General features: G+C 35.2%; 1 protein-coding gene across 1 annotated transcript; it reads right to left on the bottom strand.

The window, feature by feature from the left end:
* Positions 1–211: 211 nt before the first annotated feature.
* Positions 212–13,289, bottom strand: G2E3 (G2/M-phase specific E3 ubiquitin protein ligase; the record flags this gene model as incomplete). Its single annotated transcript, XM_009581138.1, has 13 exons — positions 13,243–13,289; positions 12,115–12,212; positions 10,465–10,566; positions 9,767–9,891; positions 7,855–8,020; positions 7,045–7,151; positions 5,876–5,992; positions 4,418–4,537; positions 4,177–4,311; positions 3,368–3,493; positions 1,412–1,722; positions 547–728; positions 212–384 (listed from the first exon to the last, which is right to left on the bottom strand). Coding segments are annotated over exons 1-13 (1,799 nt in total), but the record flags the coding sequence as incomplete, so codon positions are not given.
* Between the last annotated feature and the right edge of the window lie 1,331 nt (positions 13,290–14,620).

Here is a 14,620-nt window from a genome sequence, read left to right as displayed (position 1 = left end):
GGAACGGAGCGGATATGTAGGTAAGTCATTTCAGTCTTTCAGTTTAACTAACTAGTTAACAGTTGATCTTAATCCACTGAAAATTACAGTACATTTCACTGGTTTAGATGGAGAAGAAGTAAGAACATGTGAAAGTTAGTTTTAGCAACATATTATTTAGTATTCAGTGAGGAAAAAACCCAGGAAGTTTGAAAACTCAAACAAAACAAACCTTTCTAAGGGTGAAATAATTCTCTTGATTACATGATGGATCAGTATGTCATTCACCAGCATATTCTTATCACACAAAGCTGTTATAGGTCTTAAACATCCAGCAGCAGCAAGGAATTCATAACAGTTGTGTATTGTAGACCGTAGGCTGGACAGACTATTTGCATATTTTATCTGTATCAGAAGATAAAAGTTAGGAATTTGTTTACTACATGCATGTGTATATATATAAAAAAAAGCTTTTTAATTTGAACTAAAGTTATATTCAATAAGCCCTTCTTTATCTCCAAATATAGTCTTAAACAAGAATTTGCCAATAAGTTTAGTTTTATTTACCATTTTTATTGTTTGTGCTACATCAACATCAGCAACATCTTCCAAAGCCGGCTTCACATTCTCTGGACCATAGACAAGACAATTGAACAGTGTTTTGGAAAAGAAACCAGGAGATGGGCCACCGTGAACCAGAGAAACTGCAATCATTTTACCAGCTTCAAAATAAAAATTCTCTTTTACAGCTGCAAATGAAAAAAATATATTTACTATATGTGCATAAAAATAATTTGTGATACTCAATTTTTAATAGAAAAATCTCATAATGCAATTCATTCTTACTTTAGGAGATGCAACAAATGAGGTTTGCCATCTCCTGATGGTTGAAACAGTAAGACCAGTATTTTTTACATAGGAGTACCATATTCTTTTACTCCAACTCTTCAGCCGCTATCAAGGTTTGGGAGGAAATGTAACTTCCTCTTCCACTTCGTACCCAATGCACATTTAATTCTGAAGCATAAGAACTCAAAGAAGCTAACTTTTAATCTTTAGGGAGCATGCTATCAGAGATAATGTTCTAGAAATTTGAGGAAGGGAAAATAAGTATCAGAGAAAGTGAGTCAGGAAGAAAGAAATTCACTTGTAGAGAACAAATCATTAATTAAAAAGCTCCAAGTCTAATTATATGCTGTATTTTTTCCTTGGTTGTCATCAACTTTTCCAACTAAACCGATTTTTTTTTTTTTGGTTATTACAGATGTGCACCCCACCCTTCTTTAGAATTGAAAAAGAAAAAAAAACCCCACAAACCAATTTCTATCCATCAGGACTGTAATTGTAAACTGACAATCATACTGGCTGAAGATTTAAAAACCTTTCAAGTTACATAGTTCTTAATGTATTTTCGAACAAAACATTTAATTACCTTGAAAATCAAGGGACAAGTTCTTTGCAGAAGAGCCCTCAAACAACGATGAATTCTGAAGGTGAAGCATTAATAATTGGAAGAAACGGTGTTTTGATGCAGCAGAAGTATCTGTCTTTGATCTATTTTTGCAGTTTGTGAACTTTATTTCAATGGTGTTTGTAGGACTGAAGTTGCGCTGTCTAAATCCTTTTAAAGCACTATTCCAGATATTTTCTGCATTGATGTTAAGCCTTGTAGTTTTTGTATTAACTTGTAGCTTTAACTCCTTCAGTATATTAGAAACTTCCCTTCTTTGGTTTCTTAAATGCCTACAAGAAAATTGCATGTATTTTCAGCTGAAACTGATGATTCATAATTAGCAACAGTTTACAGGAAACATCCTAAAATCCATTAAGAAAAACACCTCTTTAAACACTTCGGTACATTGAGGTATTGTCTAAATTATATCAATAAAATATTTGGTGTAGATTTTTCAAATTTTAACTTTGTAGTGGCAAATTTTAAAGTACCTCTAAGAACTAGAAAAAAGGAGGTAGAAATAATTACCTTGGCATAAAATGAATAGCTATTTTCTTAATTCAATTACACCAACATAGTTCCAAACAATTCTCACACCATCATTCTACATTTGAACGATGTGAAACAAGTGAGAAATCGAAGAGCTTACCATGTTTGTTAAAGAGATGTTTTGCAACCAAATTAGAATACGCTGGCAACTATTCACTAATATTTAATCTTTGTCACTATAATGAAAAATACATTTGTGTAGGGAGAAATGAGAAATGTTGCAGTTCTCATTTAAAAAATTAAGACACGAATCTAAATAAGACCCCTTGTTTTCTAACTTGCAACCAAAACTATTTCAAATACCCTACCTATTAGAAGTAACTAATTCCCTTCTCAGAATTTTTAGCACGTTAGAGGTAGAATTCATAAATTAAGTACTCACAACAAGGCAAAAGAATTTTGTATCCTTAAACTGAATATTCTATATTAAAAAATGTAATTTTACCACTGACTTTAGCATAATCAGGAACTATTCCTATGGTACAAATGCAAAAACATTGAAAATTCAGGACACGTCTAATTTGAAGAAAGTAATTAGGATTCTTTTTATTCCCCCTTTTCTAAAGAATGGCTAGCCGTGCTTCAGTAAGGACAAATACGCGTTTCTGAGTTTTGATCCCCTCACCACCTAACCTAAAAATTCTCAATAGGTATCATTCTTTTCTCCTCACCCCCCTCTAGCATTTAGAGACAGCAGAAGCCTTTATCAAATTATGACTTCAGCTCTTCAGCACAGTCATTCCATTTTTCCAGTGACTATATATACACACAGACAAATATATTCAGTTTTGGGCCCCTCACTACAGGAAGGACATTGAGGTGCTGGAGCGTGTCCAGAGAAGGGCAACGAAGCTGGTGAAGGGCCTGGAGCACAAGTCTTATGAGGAGCAGCTGAGGGAACTGGGACTGTTTAGCCTGGAGGAGGCTGAGGGGAGACCTCATCGCGCTCTACAACTACCTGAAAGGAGGTTGTAGCGAGGTGGGTGTTGGTCTCTTCTCTCAAGTAACCAGCGATAGGACGAGAGGAAATGGCCTCAAGTTGCCCCAAGGGAAGTTTAGATTGGACATGAGGAAAAATTTCTTTACTGAAAGAGTGGTCAGGCCTTGGAACAGGCTGCCCAGGGAAGTGGTTGAGTCACCATTCCTGGAAGTATTTAAAAGACGTGTAGATGAGACGCTTAGGGACATGGTTTAGTGGGCATGGTAGTGTTGGGTTGACGGTTGGACTCGATGATCTTAGAGGTCTTTTCCAACCTTAATGATTCTATGATTCTATATATAACCACTATATATACACATACACACACACACCATGTTCTGTAGGAAATATGGTACAAAGCCATGTGCTAGATTACTCTTCAACGTAAGAAAAATAGAAGAAAATACTTTTTCCTCAGGGACCAGTTCCTGTTTGACATCAGCGGAGATAAGGACATCGTCACTCTGTTGGATGCTGGAAGTTCTAGGTGTGAGCAGGGTGACAAATTGTTCTGGCACATTATCTTTGGTGATCTACAAACCCAATTAAGAAGAGATACAATTGAAGAATGCATAAAGACTTCTTATTTGAAGGTAGCAATATAATTTCCCCCTATTTCAATACTGAATCTCATTTGTATGTTCGTTTACATGAAGTCCATCAGTGCCTGAACTACAATTTTAAAAATAATAATTCAGTATTTATTATGTGGTGGTTTTAGGATCCGTTTTTAGTTGCATCCCATACATGAGATGGAAGTCCTGACTGATACAACAAGTAAAAACTAAAAATATTAGTTTCTACAGACTTGAAAAGCTTTTATTACCTCCAAGGAAAACATTATTTATATATCTCTGTAAGCTAGATTTCTAGCACACTATTAACATAGAAGAAATACTGATAAGCAACCTTAGCTTTAAGTTTTGCCATTTGTACATTCGAAGTTACCTCTAAATTGTTAAGATTCCTTTTACACGGATCTAATTTTATCAAACTAAAAACTGGTTTACATGCCATCAGATGCAAATAACTATAGCAAATTTACAGAGTTCATGGCTTACTCAGAAAACTCCAATCACTAAACTTTACTCCAATTTTATTTAATTTGCAATGTAGTGTAAGAAGTTTCTCCTATGGAATAAGCCATCACCTCCTCATGTTTAAATACTATTTTATGTTATAATCAGTTTCTGCTTGAAAACAGAAAATTACACACTGGAGAAGAAAATTGCGTTGAGATCCAGGTGACTGCCGAGGGTACTTTGGAGATGGCTCTTCCACCAAACAAGTTGTCCCATCTGTCTTTTCAGAGGTAGCCAAAGAACGCTTTTTCTGTTTGCTATAGTTCCCTGTATGATTAAATTATATTAATTTAGTGCATTTGCTAGCTGTAAAATACATAGTATTAAAATTTATCATTTTAAGAAGTCACTGTCACATCCATAACTTTACCTGATTTTGCAAAGATACTTCTGCACTCCATGCACTCCCAGTTTTGCTCCCATGACTTCATAGATGAACAGGCCAAATGAGTTCCACGGGAACCACAACACTGACAACGCTTTATTTCCCATTTACTGAAATTAAAAACTTATATATTTAGAATTAGACAGAAGAGTGAGGCTAGTTAAAACAAAGAATATTCAACAGTAAGTGTAATCCAGACACTAAACTGACAAAGCATAATTTTATCAATCTGGTAGGACTGTATATAATCAAGGGGAACTTTCTTCAGACACGATGTACTTGCAATTCCTGGCTGCAACAAGAAAAAAAAAGAGCTACCTGTGTTCCAGCACCTTGTATTGAAAGAGGCTATGACTTAGTGTGCTCCCCTGCCTTGAAGTCAATAGCTTGCAATCAATATTTTCATGTTGCTAGTCAGCAACATCCTCTGTATTTTATGGGTATCCACCATTCAGCTTTTCCAAATGGTATTTTTTTTAAAGGAGCATATCTGATTATTCTTACACATTCTAAGTAAGACTCTTCATTAATGACAGTGTTTAAGTTATGTTAGGTTTTTGTCTAGGTTTCTTCAATTTTGCTTAAACGTACAATGGAACAATGTGACTGATACTAGTTCAAATATTGGAAGCCTCAGGTACAACTCTTAAAGGCACAGTAAATCTTGAGGTGCACACATACCATGAATGCACCAAGCAATGTTTGGGCAAACCTGTCCAAAGCAAAATTAATGTCTACAGGGAGTAACCTACCACAGTACTACAGAAACAAGTCTTCAAAGTAGGGGCTCTGGCAGCTTTGAGTATACTCATGCCAATGGAAGATATACATTTCAGAAGCAGACAAATAAAACAAAAAAGAATGCAGAAAGTGAACTTGTTAATAAAAAATTAAGCAAGTGGTAGAGCAGAATAAAGCCTTTTACATGATCGCTCAAGCCTCTCATTAAGCTATCAACAATATTCTAGCTGCCATTTGCATGCAGAGGGATAGCTTGCAGCTAGATTGATTTTACACAGCTAGTTAGTTTTCAGCTAAGTCTAGTACTTCAGCGAATTTCTTATAAAGGTATTAAGTATTCTAACAATTATTAAATTGTTGAATTAAGCTTTGAATGAGAGATACACAACATTACTTTAGGCACATGCTATTCTAACACATTATGTGCACGTATAAATTCTACTTCAGCTCTGTATCAAGTGAGAATAAGGACAAGATAACTGATAATCGATTGGTTTGGTTTTCTTGGCTTTTATAACCTGGTTAAATTAAAGAAAATCAGTATTGAAATATTATAAGGAGTAAACCAAACATTTTATTTGGACACAGTGTCTTGGCTCGACATTAAAACCTGATGTTGAAAAGTATTAAAGCATTTAAATAAAAAAAAAAACCCACCAAAAGGACTATTCCATCATAGGTTATACCTTCCTGCAGAAGTGTCATACCTATCAGGTTCATTGTAGTCTCTTCCTTTCTTGCAGAGACATCTTTTAATGTCACAGTGTTGATAACATTGCAGTAGATCTTGATATGCATTCTCTTCAAGTTCCCAAGATGCGTCCCTATAAACAAGGCAGAAGATCTGTTATTGCAACTGTATTTCTGATTGTTTAAATAGTTTACTCTGTCTTTGGAAAAGATGTATGTAATAACCACATGAAGATATTTCAATCATGTAATGTTCTAGGCAACAGCTAGACAAGTGAGAGGGGGAAGAAAAAAGTCTAGGAACAAAAATACTATAAATACACAGACAGACACTTTCTTGCGTACAGTTACTTTGATTAAAGTATTTATTATTTTTCGCACGACCTCAGTGCATGTTTGCTCTGTTTCATATTACTCCGCTTTCTCTCTCACAGCAGACATGGATATTTGTTTTGGCAGTCTACTCAAGTTACCACTGAAAATGCTCTCATGAGAAGTAACTCAGAATTTTCCAGGCCAGTACGGCAAAGTTAATCGAGTATTTTGACTCTTCTTCCTCTACAAAATCTTGAGCTTCTGTCTCCGGAAGGAGTTAATGGCAGTCTCTGAAGAGACTAATAGTTATTAAAGAATAATACTTCTAACAAAGAAACGTCATTCTGATCACTTTCTGTCTTATTTTGAGCCCCATCAAATGGTGGAAACTTATGAAAAACAGCTCAGATTTTTAGAAGCAGTTGTTATACTAAACATATCCTTAGCAATCCCTTGGGAGAAGATGGAAGCTGTATGACTGAGTAATCAGTTGATTATAACATTGTCTGGACAGAAATTCAGATAATTTAAAAACCGGGGCACAGAAAACACACTTCTCAGCAACCTCTATGTTAATGCGAAATTATTGTATTTAAGAAGTGATCTTTTAAATAGGTCCCTGGTTGAATCATGGCATTAAAAATGACTTTTCAGAGCTTCCTGCTTTATGTTTGAGATAACTAATTTGGCCTCTGACAGTATTTACGCATAACTAAAAGGAAACAGGCTATTCCTTACCAAACCAAACGATTCTACCATAGAACTGAAGTTTCACATATTAATAGATGCAGTTCTATAGAATAAATAAAAAATGGTTTTAACACCCTACCAAAATTTTTGTAGAAGAGTGATTATTTACAAAATTACTTACCTTTCTGGAATGTGTATGCCCATTCTCAACATTTCTTTCTGAAATTTGTCCTTGTTATTACACACTGTGCACCTAAAGAAAAATATCCCAGCACTCAAAGCTTGATACTGTGTCAAGAAAAAAAAACACAACAAAAAACCAAACCAATTATTGAATTACTACCATCCTTAGGATAACAATAAATAATGCCTTAATATCTATAACCATTACATTCACGGATACTGTCCTGACATGGATGTTAAAGCTGACATCAATCATGATGTCACTTGACATTGAAGCAAATGGCGAGCATTTTCTCTTCCTTTAAACGACAAGAGCTCACATGCTAGAATCAGGTTCATAAACAAAAGCACAATCCTTTTCAGTCAACCTCTCCAGATCTAGAATGAGTTTACAAAAAGCACCTTATAATTTTTTCCAGCTCTGGACTTAGGCAAAGAGAACTGATGATGGATAAATGACATCTTTAGCATTTAGATTCTGCACATAATGACTTGCAAGATGGCAACTACCTAGGGTGGACTTCCGTTCCTAAAAATAACTAAAGGCATGAAGTGTATCACACATGCAGAAACATGGAGGGGGTGGAAATGAATAGCATAAAAAAAAAAAATCCTTCTTGTAAGACACTAGTGTCCAAAACACAATTTTAGCATTGTCCTTCAAACCTAGTATATTTCCATACTTACTGCCTACATTATCCCTAAGCAATTTTACACAGTTTTAAGCAACTGTTCCATTACTTTTAAACACAACAGAAATGTGATCTCCGTGGATGCAATAAGAAAAGAAAGGGAGAACCTGTGTTACCTGCAAGCATTCTCGATGAAACCAAGCGTTTTTACAGCAAGGACTTTTCAATACAGTGTATGTTGGAAGCTGTTCAACCAAATCCAGGCATATTGTACACTGTGAAGTTCCTCTAGATTCTTTATCTGGAAACTTTTGGACTGGTTTATGTTCCCAACAGTAAGATCTAAAAATAATAATTTAAGGTTCCCTTATCAAAACAACATTTTAAGAACCTTCCTTATAAAATTTGAAGATATCAAAATGAATTCCCTATTATATCTGTTTTTCATGAATAAACGCTGTGCAACAAAATAAAAAGGCAGACAAGTACTGGTTTTTGGCTGGAATACAGTTAGTTTTCTTTATAGTAGCTAGTATGGGGCTATGTTTTGGATTTGTGCTGAAAACAGTGTTGATAATATAGAGATGTTTTTGTTATTGCAGAGCAGTGCTTACACAGAGTCAAGGCCTTTTCTGCTTCTCACACTGCCCCACCAGCGAGTAGGCTGGGGGTGCACAAGAAGTTGGGAGGGACACAGCCGGGACAGCTGACCCCAACTGACCAAAGGGATATTCCATACCATGACGTCAAGCTCAGCAATAAAACTGGGGGAAAGAAGGAGGAAGGGGAGACGTTCGGAGTTAGAGCATTTGTCTTCCCGAGTTAATTGTTACACATGATGAAGCCCTGCTTTCCCGGAAATAGCTGAACACCTGCCTGCTGATGGGAAGTAGTAAATGAATTCCTTATTTTGCTTTGCTTGCGCATGCAGCTGATGCTTTCCCTATTAAACTGTCTTTATCTCAACCCACGAGTTTTCTCACTTTTACCCTTCTGATTCTCTCCCCATCCCGCGGGGGGTAGTGAGCAAGCAGCTGTGTGGTGCTTTGCTGCCTATCAGGGTTAAACCACAACACACATGTAAACAGATTATGTATCTAACAGAGCAAGCCAATAGAACAATAGCAAGGAAGAAGCGTGTTGCCAACTGATGCTATGTAAATTACAGAGATCATATGCCCCCTTTCTCTCAAAACTTCTTTTGGTCCAAATGATGCGTTTCCTTACCTCAGAACCTCAAGTTCTTCCTATATTTCAATGTTACCGTGACATTAAAGGAGCAATTTTGAGTTTGCATATTGATTCTGCAGAGTCTAGGTAGCGTGGTAAATTTTATAATTTAGCACATATTCAAAGAAATAAGACAGCCAAGAAATGCAGCTCTAGAAGAAACCTTTCTGAAAATGCATTATTTTTACATGTACTTGACGTAATACGAGTCATTTATTTAAGAAGTTTAAGTGCCTGCCAGACTTCAATCCACCCACTCTACAAATTCAGCTTACAGTAGGTAGAATAAAGCCTTTATCAAATGCACTCAAGAGTATTTTGACTATAGCCAAGATGCTAGACAGATGATAGTAAAAGAAAATAAAACATTTTAGACATTTGATATTAAACCCATTTCTCCTGCAGTCCATCTCTAATAAGCAGTTCTAGAAGTCTTGTGCTTCGAAATACGACGGAATGGCGTACAGTGTGTTTTGACTGCTGAGAGAGATAGGCAGCCAAACCACTGCCATTTCAACAGAGGCACAGGAGGTAGACAACCAAAAAACCAAAACCAATCATTTTGCAGTTTATGTCAGAGTTTAGGATTTAATGCTCAATTTTATAAACAATTTACCTACTTGTAGAAGCATAAAATTTTATCTTTAAAATTTTTGAGAATTTAGTTTATAGGTACTAGGTATGCCATATAACTGCTTGGCCTTCATGTTTTCCACAAATCAGATATTTTTTCTTAGATAACCCGGATGTCATTTATAATTAACAGCCTATCCAGTGACAACCCATAAAAAAACAAATCACCTGCTGTATAAACATAATGAGTTGAAAATGAAAAAGCAACAAAACCCCAGAACTTACCTGAAGTCTTCCATGAACTGGAAAATACATTCCTTTTGTATCCCACAAGGAAAATGGTAACTTCGTTTGCATTTGGGAGCTACACATCCAATTGAAGCACCTTTTTTCTTACAGATATTACATTTCTAGGAATAATTTGTTTTAGAAATAACAGAATATTAACACCTAAAGTCCAAGTAAAATTACAGGAGTTTAACCAATAGAAAAATTATAAAGTGTGCAAGAAAGAATATCAGCCAATAGATTGTAACTGTGACAAGACTATTGTGTTTTAGCTCTATTTCAAAGAGTAAAGATATATAGTTATTTCACAGACTTCGATTATGTATTGTTTTATATGCATGTTGACTTGTGACACATAAGCCAAAATACAAGTTCTTTTACCAGTACCTATAGTTTAGTTGCATCTATGAAATTACATAATGTCAGCTTGAGGCTCAGCATGTCATGAGGTATTATGCGTGTGTAATTTGCTCTTATTCATTTATCTGCAACACACCCAGGAAATAAAAATATTAGCAAACCTCTGCAGGTTTTATTGTTCCTTGTGGCTTCCACAAACCCAATATACTTGATACTTAAATGTAAAATTCAGATGTTTGAATGGGCTCAGCATACTCCCCGTTGGAGAAAGAAAAGAAAACAAACTTAAAAGTTACTTTTTTTTCCCTTGTAAATACCAAAGACCTCATTCTTACCAGTTTTGCAGCTCTATTTACTTCTTTTCTAATATCCGTGATTAAGAATCCATCTACACCTTCATCTTCCTCCCCTCTCTGCCAAATGCCACTCGACATCAACTATGAAAACAAATTAAGTATTTTAAAACATCCACCTACCAAAAGATTTAAAATTACCTACACTGCGTTTGTCAAATAAGAGAGAAATTTAGTCTAAGAAAGCTTGTATGCAAACATTTTAATGATTAAAAAACTGATCCAAAATATCTATACATTTTTGTCTGGTATGACACAATAGGGAATAGTAACCAGTAACATGAAAATAAGTATTTCATAACATCAAAGTCTTATGTAATACTGTAGGGCCCAAGATGGTGTATTTTACCTTCCTTTTTGAAGTATACGGACTATTCAGATAATTGTCAAACAATTACTTTCAGCATATAAAGCTTCAGAGGAAGTAAAATTAAATTAGTTTAGTTAATGTGAATGACAATTCTGCTGTGGAGATAATGAAGCACAGTAGGAAGTTCTGTACTGAAGTGCAACCTAAGAGGAAATGTAATTCACTTTAGAGGAGAATTAAATAAAAACAAAATCAGGACTTTTTCCTTTTCATTTCATATGGCCTTATGTATGAGACAAAATTATCACGAACAGACCTAAATTTCCTTACAGATGCTTAAAATTTATTTAAGAAAAAAAACAAATATAGTATCTTTATGTAACTTCAGAAAACCTCCACTCTGCCTAATCTTTGAAGGATTCAATATCCAACCTATGAAGCCATCTGCGATCAACACAGTCTTTAAAGAACTGGTTGAGAAAACAAACAAAACCCCCAATTGTTCCTGATATTCTTGAGACTGTTTTTTGAAATGTGGGAAAAAATTTCAAACTGTATTTATTAACAAACAAACAAAAAAAGATTTTTTTTTTTTTTAAAAGTAGCCATATTATTTTAAAGACCTGCAAAAATTTGGAGTTTGAAAGGTAGTTTAAGTATACCTTTAAGAATATGAATCTTGGAAAATGTCAAGTGTGATAACAAGAGATACTCAACTGTAGTTTATATCCATAGCTTTGTTCAAATTATAAGCTTTTACTAAATAGTGATACAGTGGCTGTATATGATCAGTAGGGTACATATTACTGAACTGAAAAGTAGGACTATTTTTTAAGTGTTACAATGTCCTATGTAATGTCAGAGAATAATTCACAGGCAAATAAGAACCAGTGAGAAACGAGAAAAAAAAAGACAACTTTTCTCTTTTTCCACACGGGGTGGAATTTCCACATTCCAAATTTTGAAACTACACTTCTTTCACAGAAGCAAATATGTAGGTGCAATCTGTTCCCTTTCTCTTAACATGTACCTTCATTGCTATGATAGGCTGGGAGAATTAACCCAGTAATTCATTTAAACAGGTCATGAACAGAATTTAGCTTTGAATAAAGGCTTGTTGGAATTTATTTATTTCATCTGCTGCACCTAACAAGTACAAGCCTTCAAGGCTACAAGTTAGAGCTGCCAGTTCAAGCTTTACAACACCACAACTGTTACCACAACTGTTTGGACAGATTATTACTATTTAATACTTCTTGCATTTACTTTTTTTTTTCCCCAGTTAAACCAGACAAGCTCCAAGATCAATACCACATTCTTACCAAACAGTAATAATGAACAGTGAGATTGTGTTCCACATAGGTCCTTTTTTCTCCATACTTTTCAGGGCAGTCATCTGTCCGTCCACAGAGAACACAGACTAAAATATAGAATCATGTTTATAATCTCAGTGAATGTACTGGAATTACTATGGATCAGCTGTACAGCAGTAACTTTCATCTTTTTTAATCACATGCATCTTGAAGTAGATTATGGGATAAAGGACAGCAGATATCCCTCTCTCCTTGATGTTGAATTCCATAGTAAATACAGAAGAGGGTACTATTTGTTCCTTCTCTAGTTCCTAAAAAGAAAATACTTCACCTGCCTGCTGGTTCAGGAGAGGGCTATCACCCAAGCTAAATTCCCAAGACGATTGTGCTCCCAACTGACATGTTCTTCCCAAAACACCCAAAGATAATTATCAAATGGCCAACAATGTCCAGATGCATGTGAAATATGTCATCTAATTGTTTTGAGTATTGTACATAAAGACATCACCATATTAGAATCCATAAAGCAACTTAACTGTTTCTTTGTATATCTCTGTGATAATCTTTGTGAAAAGCATAGGAATGGTATCCTGACTGTATCAAGTCATATGCTACCAGTGCTTTTAAAACATATGCTAGTTTCAAAACATTCAAGGATTTGAGACAACATTGGAGTCAACTAAAACCTTGAGGATTTCCCCATTTCTGCAGTTCCTAACGTACTTCCACAGACATTTAATATCTTCCCTTCAATTCTCAATAGATATATAAGAAACATTTTCAATATTCTAACACCAAGAACAGTCACAGTAGTGACGAGAATAGAGGTACTGCTTCAGAAAGTCTTGAATGATACATCTCAAACACAGCTGTGTGAGATTTGGCAGCTGAATTCCCAAGGTTACTTTCTTAAAACATCTGCAGAAGAGAGTATTTTTAAATATTCCAATTACAGCAAACAAATCTAAGGAAGTTTACAAGTTGTTTTTTTTTTTCATTCCCTGAGACAAGTGGTTCCAACACAATTTGATTACTGAAAATCCACCTGTTCTTTGAGCCCAAACAAAGCAAGTTGTAATTGGTATTATATATGCAGATTAAAGATTTCTATAACTATTTAATAAAAAACTTACTTACATGGACTTTGAATGTCAAAATTATTGTTTTTACTCATCCTGAGTTCTTCTGGCTGTCTGTAATGAAAAAGACATGAGGTGTTAAATATATCTAGTGCATTAATAATGACCATTATATACCACTTCTACATTTTATTTTATTTCAAATTGAAAAAAAAACAAACCCCAAACTCAGTAAAGTAAAAATGGGATCAAGAACAAAAACAACCGTTATTGTGAGAGACAGGGGTTCAGAAAGCAGGATGCAAATGTTCAGAAAAAATATTCCCAGACCAATGAAACATAGCCACTTTTAACTATTTCCCCAAACTCTCAAACAAGATATTTTATTTTTGAAATAGAAAATAAAGTCCAATGCAACAGCTAGTTATATATAGACTTAGTTGTACAAAAGAGTTTGTAGTTATTTTAAACATCAAAAATAACTATCCAAGGACAACCAAGGAAGTGGCAGTGACTCCTGCTCAAATAAAGATTGTATTAATGTGAGGAACTTGGAAGAAAAAATTAGCTGGGTAGGATATTGACGTAACTATGAAGACAGTCTCCATTGTTTGGAGAAAATGCAGAATCCTGGCCTAGCCAAAGAAATCCTTATCTGAAAGCAAAAAAAAAAAAAAAAAAAAAAAATGGTGAGGAATCCAAAACAGGGACATGCATACAGAGGAATTTACACCATTTAGAACTATGTATTTTACATTCTGAAGTGGAGAGTAATTTATTTAGAAACATTGACCTAACCCGCATTTCTTTCAAACATCACATGCCCCTAAAAATTAGATCCTCAAGATACATTAACATGGATATACTGGGAGCTGGCCTTTACTGTATGCCACACCATGCATCCTAGCCCACCTTGGAAAAAAATAAAAAAATACATGGTTCTTCACCGCAGCACTAAGATGATTATTCTTTCTCTAGTGCAAAGTAGAACCCTTTTAGGAACATATCTTTGGAACAGATCTTTGACTTGCCTTCTCTTCAGAAGCTGGAGAAAGCATTACATAAGTTTTGCAAGACAAGAATCACAGGTGATTGCCTGCAGATCCATGCTTGACCTCACAGGTAGGCGGACAACTTCCTTCACACACGCCAAAGTGAGCAGGGAGGCAGCCGGTAACAAATCCAACATGCAAACCAGAAGCCTGACAGACTCCGAGCTATCGGAGTTTTGGTATTTACAGTTTAGATGACTGCCAGGTACAGGCTTCAGGAACAAACCTCAGGCTAACCCAAACCATTGCAAATAAAGTACTGCAGCCATTTTACTGGAGTTTTAGGAAAGGAGTTGTATTGAGAAAGAAAAAACAAGAAGGGAGGCAGAAGTCTCAGGCATAAGGCAACTGCTCTACGCCATTGCACTTTGTTAGAGAACCGGA

This window comes from Fulmarus glacialis, unplaced genomic scaffold (genome assembly GCF_000690835.1).
Source record: "Fulmarus glacialis isolate BGI_N327 unplaced genomic scaffold, ASM69083v1 scaffold19247, whole genome shotgun sequence".
NCBI lineage: Eukaryota > Metazoa > Chordata > Aves > Procellariiformes > Procellariidae > Fulmarus > Fulmarus glacialis.
Note: the sequence above shows the minus strand (reverse complement) of the source record. Positions and strands in the feature narration are given on the sequence as shown.